Below are 21,504 nucleotides of genomic sequence, written 5' to 3'. Positions count from 1 at the left end.
TCATTTATTTCCTCAAGCTGATCCCCCATTGGCTGAATGGGGAGGGTAAGGAAAAGTCAGTTATGTGATTATTATTAGCGGCATGCCAAGAACAACAATATTATTTCTTGTTATTTAAGTATATAGTATCCCTTTGCCTGTTTACTGCAGATGTCATCTGCACATATACATCTTAGTGCTTCCTTCCAGTGAGAAATTGAGATAAAATAATAAAGAAGGGAAGCTTATAAGATCATGCGATTAAACCCGAGGGAGTCTCAAAAATACATTCTGTGAAGATTTTTTTTTAAGATAGATTTATTTCCATATGAGATAGTTTAGGCCTAGGTATCCCTCGTGACTTGCTTCTCGTGTTAAAATTTTAAACACACACACATATTTCAGTAACGCAAAAGTGATATCACAGATTTGTGAGCTTAGCGATAGAAAGAGTCCATGGAGGTATCTGGTACAACGTAGTGCCCACTGCATCCCTGACGGTTGATCATCTCTACTTTGTTTGATCCTTTTCAATAACAGAAAACTTACGTATCTCTCTAGACAGTCCACTGCATCTTTGGAATGCTCTGTTGAAAATTCTTCCTTATATTGTCTTCATGAAACATCCACTCAGTAGTGGCAAATGTTAACATCTGAAGCACAGAAGCCACTTCCCTCGTTTACCTGAGAAACTTTCACAAGTGTAAAGACAGATTACCATAGGTTCCTGAGCTTTCTCTTCTTCATTCTGTACATCCCCAAGTCCTTCAACTATTTCTCATCAATTAATGGCTCTGTTTCCTCTTCCTTTGATTATGGCCTCAGGGTCATTTTTCAGTTTTCTAAAACTTACATGGATAGTTATATAAGTAAAAACAGGCGACACCATGTCAAGTGCTTTGCAAGAATTTAAGTATGAATATCCTCTTGCTCCCCTCTCATCCTCTAATTTCATGAATCTATTAGAAAACTTATTAAGCATAACTGGAAATGACTTATTCTTTATAAAAACCTCATGCTGTTATTCTTCAAGATGCTGTTATTCTCCAGATATTTATTTTGTCCTTTCATTAAAAATGAAAGAAAGAAAAAACAGTAAGAGCCTGGCAGATGCTTCTTGGTACCTTGAGTAATTTGGACTTGACAAATGTCAATGTGACATGAAAATTTCTCTTGAGATGTTACTGTTTCTTTTACAGTGACTGGTGAATATTTCCTACATTGTTCTCAGGACTCAACTCCTGTCATTGACTAGGTATTGAGTAGAACTGGAATAGCACCCATTTAGGGGCAGTTAGCATGCTGAGGGGCATATGGAATGTGGACTGTGAGGGCTCTGAAAATACCTGAGAAATGACCAAGAACCTTCCTCTTGTCAGCAGCGCTGGAGCTACAAAGACAGAAACAAACTACACGTAGATGAAATAGGTGGTTACCTTCCCAGTGTAATCTCATGTATTAACATTGACACTCAAAGGCTCCCTTTACGTCACCCCAAAACATCTTCGCTGGCCTTCCACAGTGCCCCAATTTCCACTCTAAGAAATGTGTTCCTCTGAGTTGAGACATTGCCTCTCCAAGAGTCCCCAACACAGGAACCTGTGTTAGAATGACCCATCAAGCTAAAATCATTAATCCCTGGGCATGGATTCGTTTGTGAGACTGCTTTTCAAACGAACTGCTAGCTGAAAACAGGACCCTAAACACAAGACAGGTAAGTTGAGATAAGGCCAAGGGACAGAGCCAGAGAATGAGGACAGTCTTAGATGAGGGTTTGCTGAAGTTGGAAGATCTAAGAAGTCAACGAGTGGCAGGAGTGGGAACTCGGTCTTCAAAGGAAGACTACCATGGGACGATGAGCAGGCAGGGAAGTTCGTTCTTTGACTTCAGATATTTCTGGCTACGTATGAGGGAAGAAGCTGAAAACAGCATGAAGAACAAGCGAAGTGCTGCAACCAACACAGAGCAGGCCAGGCAAACTCTCATGACGACTGGTCACGAGACAGCAGCTCCGAAGTTGGCATGTCCCTTTTTTCTCCATCCCCCACCTCATTGGATATATAAAGAATAGGTCAGAAATGATGCTAAGTGAAAGAAACCAGACACAAAAGGATACGTATTATATGATTCTGTTCATACGAAATGTCCAGAATAAGCAAATCCATAGAGGCAGAAAGCAGATTAATGGCTGCCTGGGGCTGGGGGAGCCGGGGAAATGGGGAACGACTGCTGATGGACACGGGGTTTCCTCATGGGATGATGAAAATGTTCTGGAATTCAGTGATAGTGATGGTTGCACAACTCTATGAATGTACTGGAAACTGCTGAATTGCACTTTTTAGAAGCGTGAATTTTATGGTTTGTGAATTATATCTCAATAAAAAGTTTTTAATTAAAAAAGAATAGACAACCCTTTTAATCATGTAGGTCCTGAACAAAATCAAAGATCTACTTAAAGGTCCTACCATCAGGAGCATTTCTTGCTCTAAAAAGATTTGCCATTCCACTCCTTTCTCCGAACTCACCGCAAGCTTCAAGTCAGTCAGTTGCCAGGTGGTGATGCCCGCTGATGGGCCCAGGCAGTTGTGAAGCGCTCACACGCTGACACCTCAGCATGCGGTCCATTGCCAGCTAGACAGCAGACCGACTTTGGTGGTAGCTCAATCCTAAATCTTTAACAGTTAAAGTAATTCTGGGACAGAACAAGGTCACACACTGGAAATAAATTCCGTCATTTTCACTTCCTCCCTCTGAGATGCTAACGAGAGAAGCTGTTCTGCATAATATGGGACATCTTTCCAAATTCACAGTGACATTATTGGCAGGATCAGAAGAAGCTGCAAGAAACTCAGACCATCCCCCTCCCCACACCTTGCCATCACCTAAGAATTTCAGAACCCTTTGTAGCCACACAAATGGTTCTGTACCATGAGACTCTGTGGTAGACGAAACCATGCTTTAATGAGATCCTTTTAGTATTTTTACAACTCAGCTTCCTTCAGGAAGATCAACCCTGTAATGGTGATTAGAGCCAGCCTCAAGCACACTCAGCCTGTAATTTAGAGACCATGAAAACAAGCAAGTGTCTGAAGACAAAAAAACTCAAAGAGGTTCAAATGTCTGGGGCCAGATTTCTAATCACATCTCCCCACCCTTACCTTTTGATCTTTTGTGTCAACCCAGGGGATACCCACCCTTTTGAGGTGGCCCCATGAAACAGAAAAGTCAGTGGGTCCTCACCATAACCCAACTAGTAAAATCCCAGAAAGATTCTCTTTAAAAAGACTTGAATCAGTAGTTGCAGATGGCTTCAAAAGAAATCATTTTGTATCTTTTCTTCTTTCCTGATGTTCCAAAGAATAAGAACATTTTCTAGTTTAGATAAAAAGATTTGTTATCTTCATATTTTTCAAAATGACATAAGGGCCAGGTTTAAAAGGATTTTAAAATTTAAATGACTATATTTCACAGATGATTATAGCCTTTTAATTCTGGGTAGATTTGACCCAAAGTCAGGCCTGTCCACAGACTGTGCTCCCGGGGTGAGACGACCCATACCAGGTCTCAGAGTGAAATAGCCTAGGCAGTGCCCTGTGCCAAGAGGCTTACAGATCAGGGGCTCCCCAAAGCGTTCTGCTGCTTCTGACATAGTTCTGTTTTGCCCACCCCGGTTGCCCCCTTGGTGCATGGATAACTGGACAACACAAGGCCCTAGGAGTTTGATGTAAATGGTGTTTTATTGAAGCTATTTTGAGGCAGCAGTTTTGATGCCAGGGACATTCTGTCATGGTCGAAGAGAAAACTTTTATACTTTCAATTTGTTAAATTGTTTAATATTGCTAAATAATGTGCTAATGTTCACAAGACATGTCCCTATCTTATCTCTGCAATCATATAAGTGGCTTAAAGTTGGGTTTGGGATGTCTGTTGCACGCAAGACTTGATAATGAAAGAGTTTGCATTTTGATAAAGTGGCTTTCAAAATAACTAATAAGAACCTGCTGTATTAAAAAATAAATAAAATAAAATTCAAAAAAACAGAAAAACAAAATAGAGCCTAGAACAGTCAGACCCTTTGCAGTGGCTGCTTCTTCAAAACCTAGCCTAGTGGTTCTTAAACCTTATTCTGCATCAGAATCACCACCTGAGTTCGTTCAAAATGGAATTCCTGGGAATTCCACTCCCACTTCAAGGTCCTGATTCATATGACTGGGGAGAGCCCCAGGAAACTGCGTATGTGGCAAGAACCCAACCGATTCCAATGAAAACGGTCCCGAGTGAACTTTTTGAAAAAACTGCCTTAGAGCTTTGCCCAGCCACCAAGCAGGATATTCAGTCACCTTGACACCATTTTAGGAGGAGCAGCCTGGAGGGATTGGGTCCACATCTGGAGGGATTGGCTTGCACATCTAAGTGATCCCTGTGGAGTCCCTCTAATAGCCACAAGCTGAGTTAGGAATTGAATGGGTGTGTCTGGTTAGGTTTGGCTTGTTGAATGACACTGATGACTCTCTGTTTGCTTTTACTTGCCACTCGTGGATACCTTGTGCACCCTAGAAACAGAGATACCAGACATAGGTAAGCAAATCACATGGGTGGCTACCTAATGCCCCTTCTTGCCTAAGACGCCACCTCCTAATAATGCGCTAACAGGGAAACTTCTTAAGTAAGGTTAAAGGCATAATGTGAACATGAACTTGGAAGTTAGAACTCAGGTAAGTGTCTTCCAAAAGGAGAGAGCTCCACTAAGTGGGAATTTGCTGGAGGATCAAAATATACCAAAAAGAAAACAAGATAAGTGAAAGCTGGCCGTTCAGTACTTCATGGGAAAGCAAAACTTTCAGGCTTATGTTTTCCTTAGGTGATATCACAAGTGAGTCTGTAAGTTCAAATAGATTCGATGTTTTCAAGTTGCAGGTAGAGAGAGAGGTAGCACAGCAATCTTCCTGCTTCCAGGAATGTAGTTGACGTGTGTATTAAGAGAGAGTGCCCATGATGACCTTCTTGAATAAGATTTTTCCATTTTCCTCTTATGTGACCTCATGGTTTCTATTTTATCTCACAAAAAAAATAATAAACTTTAAACTGACCATTTACTGACAAGGGCACATAAGTCTGAAATTAGTCATAATGAGTATTTGTATTCAATTTGTTTATGCATTACACTTGTCAAAACTGTTCTAAATTACCTGAAATTGCAAAGGAGAAAATTGAATTTGTTCACTTTCAAATGCCAATTGTCATCAAAATGGCGCTGGTAGGGTTTGTAATTTGGATTTTGTTTGGGAGATGCCACTTCCTAAATACCAGTGCACAAGATCAGCCTTGCTACTTTGGCATAACTGATTCCTTAAGCAAATTAAATTGGTTATCAAATTGCTTTCTGGGAAAATGTTGCCCAGTATTAATTATAAGCATTAATTGCCCATTTAACAATCTGTGTGATTTTAACTAGCATGAATGAAGGGATCTTTGCTAAGTTGAAGGGCATTGCTTGAATATAAAACGAACCAGAAGGTGACAATAAGTGTAACAACACTGAAGTTGTAAGAGAAATCTTCACGTATCTCAAATTGCAATACGCGTTTAGACACAAGGGATTAGAACAAATTGGAATGTAGTCCAGTGGTTTTTCTTTCTCAGGTTTGGCATGTTTCCACAAAGTAGAAAGAAACAATCTCAAAAGAGCTGACGTGCACTTGGGAAATGGCATGAAATGGCAAGAAATTACATCTCAATATTGGAGACCTTCCTGACTGTTGGCTGTCAAGAAAATAACCATCAGATTTGAATTTGGTGCGTTGGGCTGTTCTATTTTCTAAAGGCCAGTGTGCAAAGTTTGAGAACAGCCTCGCTGAGCAACATAGTTAGAAGAAGACAGTAACGTTGATTTTTTTGTTTTTTTGCCACTTTCAGAACAAGACTATTCTTGTAGGTATTTATTTTGCATACACAGTCACATATGATCTAATCTAATATTAGTCCAAGCACAGGCTTGTTGGTGACCTTGGGCGAGCCTTCTATGTGTCTGGGTTTCCCCAGCTGAGGTTTGAGAAGAATGATAATTCCAACTTCCCTCACAGGCACATAGGGGATATTCGATAGTAAATGAATGGAATGCATTCCAAAGTGCTTTTGTGCAAGTAACATTTCTCTTGGAAAAATAGCCTATGGACTTCTCCTAAACAAAACATGATTGATCTGGCTCAGTTGAAACTTCCACAGACTGGCTACCAAAGTATTGAAGGTTATTTCAGGGAAGGGTTGTGACCCCTTCTGTATTCTAGAAAGATCGAAGGGCACTGGAAAAATTTTATTCTGAAGGCAAAAAGTGCAAGTAAATATGTCAAAACTTTTACTCAAACCCCTATTTAAGCAGTCTTTGCTACAGAGATGCTTTGTCTGATATGACTGCCAAATCAATTCTGGAATCTGTTGGGACCCTTTACAGTTTATTTACAGCAGCTGTCATGGTGGTTCCAGGGTTGAAGATGTCCCTGGAATCTACCGGATTCTCTTATTTGATGAAGGTAAGTAGAAAAAAATCAAGTATTCCGATTGGATTTGATTTTTTTCCAATTAAAACCGTAAACTGGGTCTCAAATCAGTATTTGCCAGCCTTACTATCATTAATATAAATATGCTTAGAGGGCAAATGCAATTACAAATACAATCAGGAACATGCCAGTCCTTAAGAGTATCTTAATTATTCTAATGACCTTCTCCCCTCCATTTTGCTTGGCTAAGTAGCCAAGGCCCGAACTCCTCTATGTCTTAGTTAGTTTCATGTCCTGCAGTTTAGTTTAGCACTTCCTGAACATCAACCCTGTCAGACCCTCTGTTGGCACTGAGGTAGAGAGCGGAATAATGTTCTTGCCTGCAAAGAGTTCACAGTGTATCTGGAGAGAGAGAGATGTGGAAAAAATAGTGCTTACACCCAGCACTCAGATCTCAGTTTCTAATACCATTCTTCAATGAAAGGAACCAGGGGTCCTTGGAGAAATGATTCGTTCCAGTCCTGGAGCAGGGATTATACAAGATGAGCCTGCAACATCTTGTACTTCCAGAAAGTAAGGAAGTGCTCAAAAAAACCCGAAACGCACCGACATTGATGGGGGTTTATGAGGGGCACATAAGCCCACAGAAAGAGCTCCCAATGGCTAAAGCTGGAACAATTTGAGCAACAAAATAAAGTCACATTGGAGTTTAATGCAAAGTATAAAGCAAATATCCATGAGTCCATACTGATATAAATAAATGGTTGAGTTCATAAATAAATGGAGGAGAAAAGATAAGGTTCTCATGCAGAAGAACTCCAAATAATTTATGTAGCTACTCGACCCTCAAGGAGGTGGAGTATAACTCCCTACTCCTTAAGTGTTGCCTTGGCAGAATGACTTCCTTCCAAAGAATACAATGTGGAAAGTAAGAGAGAAAGTAAATTTGCAGAGGAGAAACTTGACAAACACTACCTCAGCCAGGCGATCGAGGTCAACATCAACAGTAAGTCATGTTGATATTACTACCCTTGATTTGATTTGATGAGAATGGCACTTTACCCTTGTGGTCTTCCTCCCCAAAACCTGTAGTCGCTGTCTAACTATGAGAAAAAAGAAAAATCAGACTACGTTGCCGTGGGGGCATCCTACACAATATCTGACCTGTACTCCTTAAAACTATCAGGGTCATCAAAAACAAGGGAAGTCTGAGAAACTGTCACAGCCCAGGGGAGCCTAAGGAGACGAAGACTAAATATAACTTGGTATCCTAGGTGGAATCCTGAAACAGAAAAAGGATATTAATTAAAAACTAAGGAAATATGAGTAAAGTATGGACTTCATAATTTACAACAATAATGCTAATACAATGTGATAGCTGCTGCTAGGTCACGTGTCCCTCCTATCTGCTCATTTCTCTCGCTTTCTACTTCTGTTCTAACACTTGGATTTATGACAGTCATAGCCTATTTACTGATCTGACTCCCCCACTAGACTGTGAGTTCCATGCAGCAAGGGGCTGTATTGGGCACACAGGTAGGTCTCCAGACCATAGCACAGTTCCTTGGCACATTGTTTGCACTTAGTAAATACTTCTGAATGACTTGAATAAATCCACAATACAGAAATGGTATTACCAAGCAAGGAGTGCAGCTGAGAGATGTCAGGACTAATGACGGTGGAGATAAAGAGAAGTGGGCAGATTGGAAAAGAGTTTAGGAGGTAGAATTTTTTTTTAATGATGTTTTACTGGATATGGGGAATGGCGGAAAGAAGGAGCAGTAAAGAATGGCTTCTGGTTTCTGGCTTAGACCATTGGGTGTGAGGCAGAGTGCTGTGCAGTGAGCACGTTAGAGATAAGACAAGATTACTCTCCTCCAAGCTCTCATGGTTTACTGGGGCATACCAATACATTTTTAAAAAAGTAATATGATGTGTGATCCCCGAGAATAGAGGTAAGCATAGTGCAAATAACCGAGCCTAGACATTTCCGGAAGGCTTTCTTCAGAAGATGATGCCTGAGTAAAGCCTTAAAAGGTTAAAGAGAATTAATTACTAAGTGAAGAAAGGAATGTGCACCACACTAAGGAACATTTAAAAGTTTGTGCAGTTTTTAAAGATGGGAACCAAATGATCAGAATAACCCTGGAGTCAGTATGGGGGAAAAATGGATTTAAGATTTCAAAAACACCTCCTATGGGCAGGACTATAGAAAATATTCCAGGCCACAGATGATAAGAGTTAGAACTAATGTGATGGCAGGAGGGACAAAGCTTCTGAAAGCTTGTTTTCAGGCACAATTAGGCACAATGTGGAGAGAAAAGGGGAGAGTAAGGGTTAGACTTCCATGTTGGGAGCTTGGATGATATCAGCAGTACAGGAACCTTAAGTTCAAGCAAAATGTCCCCCAAACCAAAGTTCCTGCAGCTATTGGAAAAATGATATTAGGAATAGTCAAAACTAATGAATGAGCTCAGCCATGTATGCAGATAAAAATAACACAAGATCCTATGTAAAATATGGAACTGAAGAGTTTCAGGAATACCAAAATCCAATCAAGGTAACTTGAGTGTCACCTTTTGGAGGTATGGATGATTTTAATTATAACCAAGACAAGGTCAAATATGATCACTTCTGTTATGTCCTGAAAAAGAAAAAGTGTATTAGAGAAGTACGGTGGTCAGCTAACAAAAGGAAGCTTGGAGTGGAAGAGTATCTCCAGCACAGCCTCCCTAAGACACACTCCTCACTTTTTGTACATGCCTTTCAATTTCCAGCAGGACCCTGGGAGGACAGTAGTGACTGCAAGTGAGGCAGGAAGCCCAGAAGACAAGAAGTAGGTTTTTGAAGGATGGGGAAGGCAGGAAGAGAATAACTTCTGTTTTGGATTTGTTGAGTTTGAGGTGACTTAGACATCCAGGCAGTCATCTAGTAGGTAATTGGAGAACTGAGGGGGGTATGAAAGGTATGTATGAGAAAAAGGATCTCCTGGGATTTTCTATCTTCTGCTGCTTTCTCTACCCCCAAATGGACGGTATTGGAATATCAGGAACATTACAGGTTAGCAGTACGCACTGAATTATTTTTTAATCCCAGACCCATTACTAGAAAAACAAAGAGGTACCTATCGGCTCGGTACATAAGGAAGATACATTAATTCTTTTATCTCTTAAGAGAATTTTCCATTTGTGACAAAAGGCAGACCCCAGGGAGTGTATGCTGAACAAATTGCTTTGAATAACTTTACTTTTCTCTTCCTTAGCACAAGTCCTGCTCACAAATACTATCTGGCTATGGACCCTGTGTCTGAATCACTTTATCTGTCAGACACCAATACCCGAAAAGTCTACAAGTTGAAATCTCTTGTGGAAACAAAAGACTTGTCCAAGAATTTTGAAGTGGTGGCAGGAACAGGAGATCAGTGCCTTCCCTTTGACCAGAGTCACTGTGGAGATGGAGGGAGAGCATCGGAAGCTTCACTGAACAGCCCTCGAGGTAAAAATAAAAAATCCTTTGGTTATCTAAACGTTTCATTTGACTTGGCAGAATCCTAAGATTGTTATCACACTGTAGTCCATCCGTCCCACTGTACCTCTGACAGACATCATCTCTGAAGTCTATCTCGGAAGATAGGCACACCCAGGACTAATTTTTAGCCAATATGCATTAGTATAGTCATAACTGTTATTAAAATATTGGAATGCTTCTTTTCTGGTTGATAAATAGTTATTGCCCAGAACCCTCTGCCTCCTGGACACCCCAGCCTCTCCCCATGATCTCCTTCCTGGAAACTCCCAATAGTCCAACAACTAAAGGGTTAACTCCTGGCCAGCAGAGAGCCTCCAGGAGGAAGGCTTTAGCACTGTGGCCTGCACTGGTTTGGGGATCAGGTCTGTGCCACCTTCTACCACGTTCAAATATATTGAGTATCTCACAGACTTTAGACACTCCTGGCTTTTCCTTAACAACCAACCTTTAATGAACCTATCTTCCATTAATTTATCTAAATCATTCTTGAAGCTATTTATATTTTCAATTTATATCACCCCTAGTATAACAAATTCCAATTTTTTTTTTTTTTTTTTTTTTTGGCCTTCTGTGAGAGCTCAGCCTTACTGTTATTTTTTTCTAAATTCAGCTTCTCAACCTTAAAGGGCGAACCCTCAATTCTGTTGCCTGGGATTTGTAAATAAACGTGTTCTCCCAGTCAGCTTCATGATTTTATAGACTTGGATCATATTCCCATCTTAGGCCACTAAGCTGAAGGATAGTCAACTTTTAAGTCTGTCATCATATATCATCCACCCTATCTCCTTAATTATTTAATCATTCTTCTCTGTTCCTTCTCCAAGATGTTGTGTGTATGTGTGCTTTTATTTCAGCAGGTTTTATGAAGTATTCATTGTAGTGGGTTTTAAGAACCGAATGTGTTTTTTCTTTTTAACTATTACACAAATAATACACAATTGTTGCAGAAAAATTAGAAAAGAGAGAACACAAAAAATGTTTTTAATTGAGGTCACGCATAATCCTACCACATCTAGGAAGCCACTGTTAACATTTTAGTGTATATCCTTCTAGACTTTTTTCTATGCATATCATATATTTTATTCTCTAATAATGGAATCATATTATAGAATGCTGTTCTGTAATCTGCTTTTCATACGTAATGTATTATGAACACCTTTCCATGCCGAAAAATATAGTGAGGTCAATGTGTTTAATTTGTTAGATGGTCAACTTACTATTTCAAATATTAAGAGGTTACTCTTTAGCTATTTGACATTTGCCGTATGGGGATTAAATTTCAACTACAGTCGGAGTTTAAAGCCGTCCCTTTCTTCAACGCCATACTCAAGGCATGTGTCTTTCATAAAGCCCCTCTGGCTAACCCAGCCCATTAAATCAGAATTTCTTTAAGAGTGTCTCCACTACCCAATTAGCACCTGATTATATTTTGCCTTCTTTTACTTTCCAGTCCTTTCATGAATGGAGTGTTTTTTATTACCAAAGTGAGCTGCTTGAGATGAGAAACTATATCTAATATTTCTTGTGACTCTTCCCCACCTCCTCAGCAATATCTTGCACAGTGTGAGATCCACTACACATGCTTCTTGTGTAATTGACCAATTAGGTAACTCTTATCCATACCCAAGTATTCCTAAGAGGAATTTCAATGGCACTTAAAGGGGATGACCTTTTTTCCCTAAGGGAACATAAGCGTCCCCACCCATAAGTATCATGGTAAAGTGTTTGGGAATGTTTCTTTTTTCCTCTTGTACCTGTGCTCCATCCTTACACATAGTAGGTCCGCAATAAATATTTGATGAGTGAATGCATAACTCGGGTGCAACATATAATCAGCTCATCTTTCAAGGAAATACGTCAGGCTGGGTCCCACCTTTTACACAGGTTTAAAACGCTTACAGGTATTATAAGGATTTCTGCATGAGAAATAGGGAGGAATCAAGCTTGTATTGTGCCTGAAATTGACACCCTCCTGAGTTGCTGCTGGTGTGAAAACCACTCATCTCACCTACCACATTCAACCTGCCACACAGGATGAATGTCAGCTTTTCCAAATAAAGCAAATAATTGGTTCACTGCAGCTCTGCTTTTTTTTTTTTGGCTTGGAAAGCAGCAATAATAGAGTCCTGATGAGCAGGGTTTACATGAACTCTGGAAACATCAGTAATGAGAGTGTCAAAATTTATATATCTATTAAAGTTAACATTAAACTAAGTTTTTCTTCTTGTCATAGCTAGTAGCGCATTTTCCTTTGGCTTGACTTACGCAACCTTCTATCTGAGCGTGGCTTTTACAGTAATCTGGTACACTATTCATCCCAAAGCAGTAAGGGGCCCTAAGAACAGCTGGCCCAGTCTTCAGACAGCTGAATGGCTAATCCATCCAAGACAGCTTTCACATAATGTACTAAAGCTGCTGTTGGCAACATCTGCTCTGATCCAGTGAGTGAATGAGGATGTTTAAAGGGAGGGAATGTGTGACTCACACTAAGTGTCCATCACACCTCCTTCAACCATATTCACAGTGTTTGAGGACCCTGTTAGTGATCTTCGAAATCACTCAGATGGCAGAACCTATGTCCAGACATCGGTTGATCTGAAAATGCTGGTCAGAACACTGAGGTGCCTAGCTAGGGCACCTATCTCCACGCTGAATCTAGACAGCACTTACCCTTGGCAGTGAATCAGAAGTGAGGTTCTCATTATATGGAACGCTGCAGGGCAATTTCGTAGACTTCCGTAGAGGAAGGAAATATGCAGGAAGTCATTAGGGCACGGTGGGCATATTGAGAGGAGAGTATTGCTAATTGCTAATTATGTCTTTGAGGTTCTCCTGCAGGTTCTTTATCTCTCAAGAAAGCCCAATTTGTTTGTTTTTTGGCTTTACAGCTACCATGAACATCAGCTCCTTCATCCCTCCCCCTTAGAAGACAGCAAATGTTTAATGGATTTCTTGAAGGAGAGGTTTGATTTTTCTCTCCACCTAGAAGCTAATAAAGAAAAGCTGTAGATCAGTAGAAAATGGAAATGTACATCTAGGGAGTATCATTTCTAGGTTAGGAAAGAGAGCTCGCTCTAAGACTTTAACAAGCAACATATTGCAATTACAGGCAGGCTCTCCAGCATGTCCTTAATTATGCAAGGTAAGTCAAATAAATGTTAATCTGCAAGACAGCTAATTTATTTTCTGAATCTATTCTAAAAATAGGATGAAATAAAATTTGCTTTTGAGATCATTTGTCCTAACATTGGAATAAATTATCAAATGGGATTAAAACCAGTCAGCAAAAGGTCAGAAAGAAAAAAAAAAAGGTCAGAAGCCATGGGATTTTTTTTTTTTTTTTTTTTTTTTTTTTTTTGAGAAATGGCAGCAAATTGTGATGAATATTGGGTTAGGGAGCCTAGGCTTTTGTGTTCCATCCATGTAATGCCACTGTTTCTTGGAAAGTCACCGTACCTCCCTGAACGCTGAAATAGACTTAATGATGCCATTGACTAGTACATTGGACTAGTCATATACACACTGGGTCCTGAGATTGCTCAGTTGTAAACTGAAGGGCTTGGGATGATCTCCCTCCCAGCTCTAATGTATTAAAATAACCATAGCTCTAACTTACTTAGTGTCTACTGTGTGCTGTACACTGTGTTCGATATTTTACACAGGGTATCTCTAATCTTCACAATTCACAAGGTAAATAGTATTATCCCCATTGTAAAGATGAGGAGATAGAGGCTCACATACCTTAAGAAATTTATCTAGGGTCAGACAGTTTACAGATAACACTGGAATTCAAACCAGGTCTACCTGACTCCAAAACCCATGAGGTGGGGTGGGGGGCGGGGTAGCCTTCCCTTCAGCTAAAATCCATGATCTCTGTTGGCTTCTCTAGGAGGGTAGGAAATAGTGGAAAATGCTTTTCAATCTAATGACATGTATTCAGTGAAAACAAAATATTTTTATTTGGAAGATGAATGACTTTCAGTCCAGTTTCCTTTTCCTATTAAAACTATTCCTCTGATTTTTCTGACCCAATAGTATACCCATAGTGCACTCCATAGCATTTGCATAATCTGTAAATGGAATTGTTCAAATAAATCTCCAGGAAACATTGTCACATCTCTTTGGAAGATTCTGCAGTTAGCAACTTCAACTTTTTCTTAAGAGATGGAGTCAGGAAACCTTAACTTCATTAAACTGACTACAACTGGTAGCTAAAAATTGTGTTTAAAGGAAAAATGGAAGTACCCCTGAATAGAGTTTTATATAAGATAGCCCCTGGGTACTTCTCCTGGGAAGAAGTCTTTATCTGATCCAGTTTTACACACTTTGATTTGAATCCCAGTAAAGAGAAACATTTGCCATTTTACTCATCAGTACTTCAATGTAATGGGGCAAGGAAAAAAGTTTAGCAAAGAAGTTGTTGGTGTGCTAATCCCTGGCATTGTATATGAGTTTGAACTGACTTTGCAAGATGCTTTTAAAACATGCATGGCTGATGTAGTTGAAACTTAGGTTCCATTTATTATTTTTACTGCAACGTTCTTTAATTCTACAGAGAGCTCAAACTAATGAGTCATGTAATAGATGACCAAGTACTTAAGCAGAATGTGAAATGCTACTAGGTGGAGATATAAAATAAAATTTGTGACAAGCTGAATACATTTATTTTTTTTAAGTAGCTACAGAGGGTGAAGGAGCGACTGGACAGGATGAAATTAATCAATGACTTAATTTGGTTTTCTTGGACCTCACCATGGAGTATATTTCTATTTTCATGTGCATCTTTAAGCATAACTGACCTCAGAACTCAGCAGGAATTGGGCAGTATCCCCAGAAATGCAAACAGCCCTGGAGCCACTCCCAAGGAGGGAAATGATCCTTAAATGTCGATGGCTTCCGAAAGTGTTTTTAGGTTGTTCATGACACTAATCACACAGGAGTTCCTTTAACTTCATTGGCAATTAAGAAAGCTGGGTATGATAAAGTCTAGACAAAAGCAATCTGTTTTTGTCCCTACCCAGATCTATCCGGGGTGCATCCTGGAGCTCTGCTGATTCCCCTGGTATCTAAATGCTATTTTGAAAGGCTAAACTTGGGGTTAGTGGAAAGATGGTAAAACTCTCATCAGTGACATCTTGCTCATGTAACTGGTATCTATGAGGGAGAGAGTATAGTGCACAAACACACATGAGAATGTTCTTCTGGTTCTACTATGCAACTAGGGTGCAGTAAGACTTTTCCTAAATTCCTTTAGTACATGATCCATTATGGTGACATAACCATTTGGATTGGCACCAGGGCCAGCCCTCACCAAAATTACAGGCAAGCTGCAGCACGAGTAAAATGAATGGTATATTTGGGAAATAATCCAGTATTATTAAAGTAAACATATTTGAGGGTAATAGGAGCAGGGCCAGAATCAGAAGTTTGCATTTTGTCCTGTAGGCAAAAGATTTGAAGCAGGAAAGTGACATGATCACTTGATGAATGCATTCTTGATAGATTGTTTTGTGACAGGGTAAATGCACAGGAGCAAGACTGGGGCAAAGAAATCATAGGGAATGCTAATATTTATAGGGTAGGCAATGGAAGAGCATCTAATGAAAGAGAGAGGAAATCTTCACAAGAAAAGGAAGTGAACAAAGAAACCTTGGTGTCCAGGAAGCCAAGGGAATCCTTTGTTTCAAGAAGGTGTGAGAAACAATATCAGATGTCACACATTTGTAGCCATTGGATGAGGCACCGAGGAGCTCATTGGTGCCCCTGCCTTTGGTGGTCTGAATGGTGGTAGAGGTGGAAGCCGGATTTCAGGCATTTGATGAGCCAGTGAGAGGTGAGGAAGTAAATATGATTAGTGAAGATCATTCTTCTGAGAGGCTTGGATGTGAAAGACAGAGTGATAAGTAGTAAGAGGACAAGGCGCTCAGGGGAGGCTTTTTCTGTGGGAGACATGGCAATGATGATAGGTAAATGGGAAGATACAGGAGACAGAGGATAAACGATGAAACCAGATCTTGAGGAAACTGGAGCAGGCCTTGAATGGGAGGGGAGATTGCAGAGACCATCCTAAGATAATGTGTAGGTGTAAGGCTGAGAACTTTGTAGATAGAAGGTGCTAGAAAGTTGATGGTACTCCATTCTGATAGCCTCAGTGTTCTAGAAGAAGTGCGTCTATTCTGCTAAAAATGAGGAAGTACAGTTAGGCCTTGAGGTATGTGAGAATGGTTCGGAAACACCACTTAGTGAGGTCAGCTTTTTGGGTAAGATCAACATTCTACCACCCATGCCAAATTCCCAGCTCAGTGTCAAGACATTTCTTGTGAGAACTTTCCTCCCACATCCTTGTCCTAGAATCAGAGGCATCTTGAGAAAAATATGTTTGACAAAGCCTTAGAATTCAGGTAAAATATTTGTTCCTTATTACTCAGTGATCCTGTGCTGTTTCCACTCCTGGGTATTTCCTTCCTAAACTATGTTATTGGTCTCTCAGTTTACGGTAGCTACACCTGATGACTTACTTAGCACCTGTGATGCAACCAGAATGAGAGCTTAACTTGTTATTTGCACAGTTGGTCTAATGCATCTGCTTATGAATAGTCAAAAGATTTAGACCTTACATTATGTCAGCAGCTGGAATCTGAGAACCTTTCTGCCTTTTCTGTCACAATCCTAAAGCCATAAGCTTTTGGTGGAGAAGTCAGACAAAAGGAAGGCACTTACTTCTAGCCTTGGCTAATTGGTCCAGGTCACATCCATGGTTAATACGGCGGAACTTGTATTAAGTTCATTCAGGTTTTATAAAGCCACAAATACATCATTAAATGACTTTTTCTTCTGCATTTATTTTAATTTTCATGCATGTATAGCATTCTAGCAAACAGATAATACTTTAGAGGCCAAATTCCATGAGAGATAAGTGCCCAGGTTCTGGAGTCAAACAACTGGATGCAAATTCCAGATCCACCACTCATTAAATGTGTGACCTTGTGTAAGTCACCTAACTTCCCTGAGCTTCAGCTTCCTCATCTATGAAGTTAGAATAAGAGTAATAGTGCCTACATGAGAGTGTTTGGTAATGCAGGTGAAGTGCATTGTAAAGCACAGTGCCCAGCCTGTGGGGTGTACACATTAAGTGTTACCTGCCATTATGATCAGGCTTGCTGTTTGGTTGCTAATACTAATGCTGCTTATAATAGTGACCCAAGCGTGGAACAAGTTACTTTTAAAGGAGGCAAGTTCCAAATTGTCCAAGGAGACTTGGTCATTTCTAGGGTAGAATGGTGCCACAAAAGAAGCAGGAGTCAAGGTAGGGTGGGATTCGAGTATTACATGTGATTTGATTAGCTGATCCCTCCCGACCTTGAGATGCAGTAATTCTAGTGCTGGGTCTTTCCAACGTGTTGTATTTTGAGGAGCCCCCCCACCAAGACCCATGTAACCAAAATAATTCCCTTAGCAGCCTACCATTAAATTCATTCCATGAGGGTTTTCTTCAGATGTGAACTTCAGTGTTGAATGCAGGATAATGCCTAGGAGAGCAACACATTAATTCCTCATTAAAACACTTTATGGGGGCTTTAAGGACATGGAGCACAGGATGGATGTGTTTGGAGAGATGAGATCACTGGAGGGGGACAAGCCAAGGTGGCAACTACTCCAGGTAGCATGAGGAAGGGCAGTGCTAGGTATCGGGCAGAAGGGCAGCAAAGTGGAGAGAGATGGGAGAATGACGATGATATACTTCTCTGCAGTATTGTCTAGAATAAAACTTCAACCCCTACAAATCAGGACAGACAGAATGGGATTATGATTCTTCCTCTTTTTATTTGAGATCACTAGCCCCCAAAACTTTCCTCATCACAGCTCGTCAGTGTCACATCACCTCAGCTGATTAAAAAAACAACCCCCTCTCCATCAAACAAAAATGACAGGGATCACACACTAACAGACTGCAAATCACTAAAATCATATTTTGAGTGGTGTATTATGGTAACCTATAAATAACTAATTGTGTAAAATTGCTTTAGTAGTTTCTAGATGGCAGCTTTAATTAAAAGCACCAGAGACATTTAGAAGTTTAGAAATGGATGGCATGTAGTTTGCCCTTTTACCAACCATAAAATGGTAATTAAGGAATTTGATTCACTTCTTCCTATTAAAAGTTTTATGAGAATAGCAAGTTCCTTCTAAATACAGTTTCTCTTCAGCAGAAGGTAGTACGTTTGCTCTATCAGTCTTCTCCAGCAGGGTAAGATGTTTTAATGTACAAATTCTTCAGAAGTTAATTAGGAAATTTCTTTCAATGCAAAATGTTTGTTTTTAAGGTTCTAAAACATGAAACTGTATTAGAGCTAAAGCTTTGATCATGGCCCCATATTGCTCCACCATCAGTACAAGATGGCCCAGTAATTTCAAGTTTACCAAATGCATGGAGCTGACTGTAAAATCAAAGAAATGAGGAAGTCATTTCCTGGTGAGTCTAGCATGCTTTGCTGATTCTTGAAGGAATCTGAAATCTACCGTGGGTTGACTTCCCAGGGAACCAAGAATATTCGCTCCACAACAGAGGAGTCATCAGAAGATGTTTTTAGCTTCATTGATCCTCCAGCCATACTGGATGAATTAGTAGAGTGTAAAACTCAAACAACATGCAGCAAACCTAGATAACTAAGGAAATCCATTATTTTAACATCATCACAGGCTAAAACACAGCTGGAAATGGAGTCAGGAAGCCCATTTTTATTTTATAATTGATCAATTAATTGCGTTTTTTGGCCATTTCAGACCAAGGATTACAGATGGCACAACAGAGGGTATTTAGACCAGCATTCTGAAGGTACTAATGACTTAAGTTATATGCACATAAGACAACTGCTAAGTTTTTTTTTTTTAAGTGAAGCAGATTCTCAAGTGAACTGAATCTAACTAAGCAACAAACTAGCAGTAAAGGAGAGGCTGTTTGAAATGTCACCTCTTCATTCCCTCTTTCAGGGACTCCCCTGGCTAACTCTGAGCCCCCTCCCTGCAGCCCTCAACCTGTCTTCCCGAGATAGAAATCCAGCCTTTCCCTTCCCTCTCCCCTAGTCAGAGCTGTGTGGGCATACAGTGGTGTATGCTACAGGGAGACTGGACAGTGCAAAGAATATTTTATCCTGACGTTGTTTACAATTTCCAGTGAATGGGGATAGTAAACACAGTCCTGTTATTCATCAGTTTTATTATTGTTTTTAATTTTCCTATCAAAAATGCACTCCCCTCATTGTCTGCACCCAGAACAGACCATTCCCATAGCCCCCAAACCTGCAGGTATAAGGGAAATACTCACAAAATAATACTCAGTGGAAAGTTCAGGATACAAAACTATGTACTGTATACTGCTACATCTGTAAGGGGGCAGGGGTGGTATATATGTACAGAGAAAAAAAATTGAGAGGAAGTTTATCTAAATGTTAGCAATGGGACTTTCCTGGCGGTCCAGTGGTTAAGACTCCATGCTTCCAATACAGGGGGCGTGGGTTCAATCCCTGGTCGGGGAACTAAGAGCCAACATGCTGTGCGGCATGGCCAAAAAATTTTTTAAATAGAATAAATAAAGTAAATGTTAGCGATGATAATTGCTTCATAAGGAATTTTGAGTGATTTGCCTTTGTTCTCTTTAATTTTCTGAGCATTTGTTATTTTTATAATGCAACAAAAGACAAAGCATATTATTTTAAAACACACACACATTCTGTCCTGTCCTATGACCGACCTCTGAGGACCCAGGTCTCTTTGCTTTCATAAATGACAGCTCTCCAGAAAGGGTCTCATAGTACTGATGGTTGCCAATGGGTTGCTCTCATCTGAGCATGTTACTGGAGACCTGCTGGAGGGGCTATACCATCAGCCAAGGAAAAAAGCTCAGTGGAAGACCTTGAAGGCATCCTGGCAGGCCCGTAGTAAAAGACATTTTAATTATATTTATTATTTTTTAAGAAAGAGAAATATAAAGAATACAGATTAAAATGGCCTATAATCTCACCATCTAGATAAGCCCTGTTGATATTGAAAGATAAAAATATGGAAGTAATATATGTCTGTGGTTTGGAAGTTGGAACTCTGTAGAAAAGCACAGAAAGAAAATTCTAGGCTTCTTTACCACAAACACACACACCCCAGTCCCTCTCTCTAAGGTAACCAGTGTTAACAGTTTCTTGCGATTCCTTTGAGACCTCTATATGTATTTTTCTCTTACCTAAAAGGAATCATATCATATACATTACTCCTCACCCTCCTTCTTTCATTTGATTATATTTCTTGAAGATCTTTCCATAAAAGCATGTATATATCTGCCTCTGTTTTTAAGAGATGTATGATATTACAACATATGGACATACCATAATTTATTAAGTAATTTGCTTCTTGATTGATGTTGTTTTTTTTAAATCCTTTATCACTGTAGCACTGCATTGAACAACCTAATTCACGTGTTTTGGAACACTTTTGTGGGTATATACACCAGATTAATTTTCGGCAGTAGTAGATATTACCAAATTGCCCTCCTAAAAGATTGAACACATTTACACCAATAGCGTGTAAGGATGCCCATTTTGCCATACCCTCAGCCACACTATCATTAAACCTCTTAATATATGCCCATCTGATCAGTGGAAAATGGTATCTCATAGCTTGTAGCTTTAATTTGAATTTCTTTAATTTTAGGTGAAGAGGAGTGTCATTTCATATCTGTTGTGACCATGTGTATTTCTTTTCCAGTAAACTCACTTTCATATCCTCTGCCAGTTTTTCTACTGAGCCATTGATCTTTCTCTTTTGAAAATTAAGAAAAGCATCCTTTTGTCTCTCCTATGTTTTGCAAATATTTTCCAAGTTTGTCATTTCTTTTAACAGTGTAGAAGTTTTCTAACTTTATTTGGTCAGATTTAGCAATATATGCAATATATGTCCTTAAGGTCTCTAAAGTTTGTGTCCTTCTAGAAAAGCCTTCCTGTAGTAAAGGTACTTTTAAGGCAAGTGGGCAGGCCTTTCAATGACCTTTAAATCGTACTCTTTGTCTTTCCCATTTGGGCCCCGTGAAATCTGGAAAACTTAGGAAGTGTTTAGAGTAGTTAAAACCAGAGACTTTGGAATCAGGCAGGTAAGAATGAGTTCGAATTTATTACTAACATCTCTCAGCCACTGTTTTCTCATCTGTAAGATGGAGACAGTGCTCCTACCTTCCTTGTAGGGTTATAGAGGATAAAATGACACAATATGGGTTAAGCCAGTACCTGGCACAGATCAAGTACTAAATAAAGTATGATGATAAGGAGGATAAGTAAATAATTTTTTTTGTTGTTTTGTTTTTTTGTTGTTGTTTTTTGCGGTACGCGGGCCTCTCACTGTTGTGGCCTCTCCCGTTGCGGAGCACAGGCTCTGGACGCGCAGGCTCAGTGGCCATGGCGCATGGGCCCAGCTGCTCCGTGGCATGTGGGATCTTCCCAGACCGGGGCACAAACCT

General features: G+C 39.9%; 1 protein-coding gene across 1 annotated transcript in view; it reads left to right on the top strand.

The window, feature by feature from the left end:
- LOC101276968 (teneurin-1) overlaps positions 1 to 21,504 on the top strand; it is a 350,419-nt gene that overhangs the window by 233,014 nt on the left and 95,901 nt on the right. Inside the window, exons 20-21 of the mRNA XM_049704537.1 lie at positions 4,537 to 4,557; positions 9,739 to 9,971. Of these exons, the coding sequence (XP_049560494.1) occupies positions 4,537 to 4,557; positions 9,739 to 9,971 (254 nt within the window). The remainder of the gene's footprint in view (positions 1 to 4,536; positions 4,558 to 9,738; positions 9,972 to 21,504) is intronic.

Source organism: Orcinus orca, chromosome X (assembly GCF_937001465.1).
Source record: "Orcinus orca chromosome X, mOrcOrc1.1, whole genome shotgun sequence".
NCBI classification, from domain to species: domain Eukaryota; kingdom Metazoa; phylum Chordata; class Mammalia; order Artiodactyla; family Delphinidae; genus Orcinus; species Orcinus orca.
Note: the sequence above shows the minus strand (reverse complement) of the source record. Positions and strands in the feature narration are given on the sequence as shown.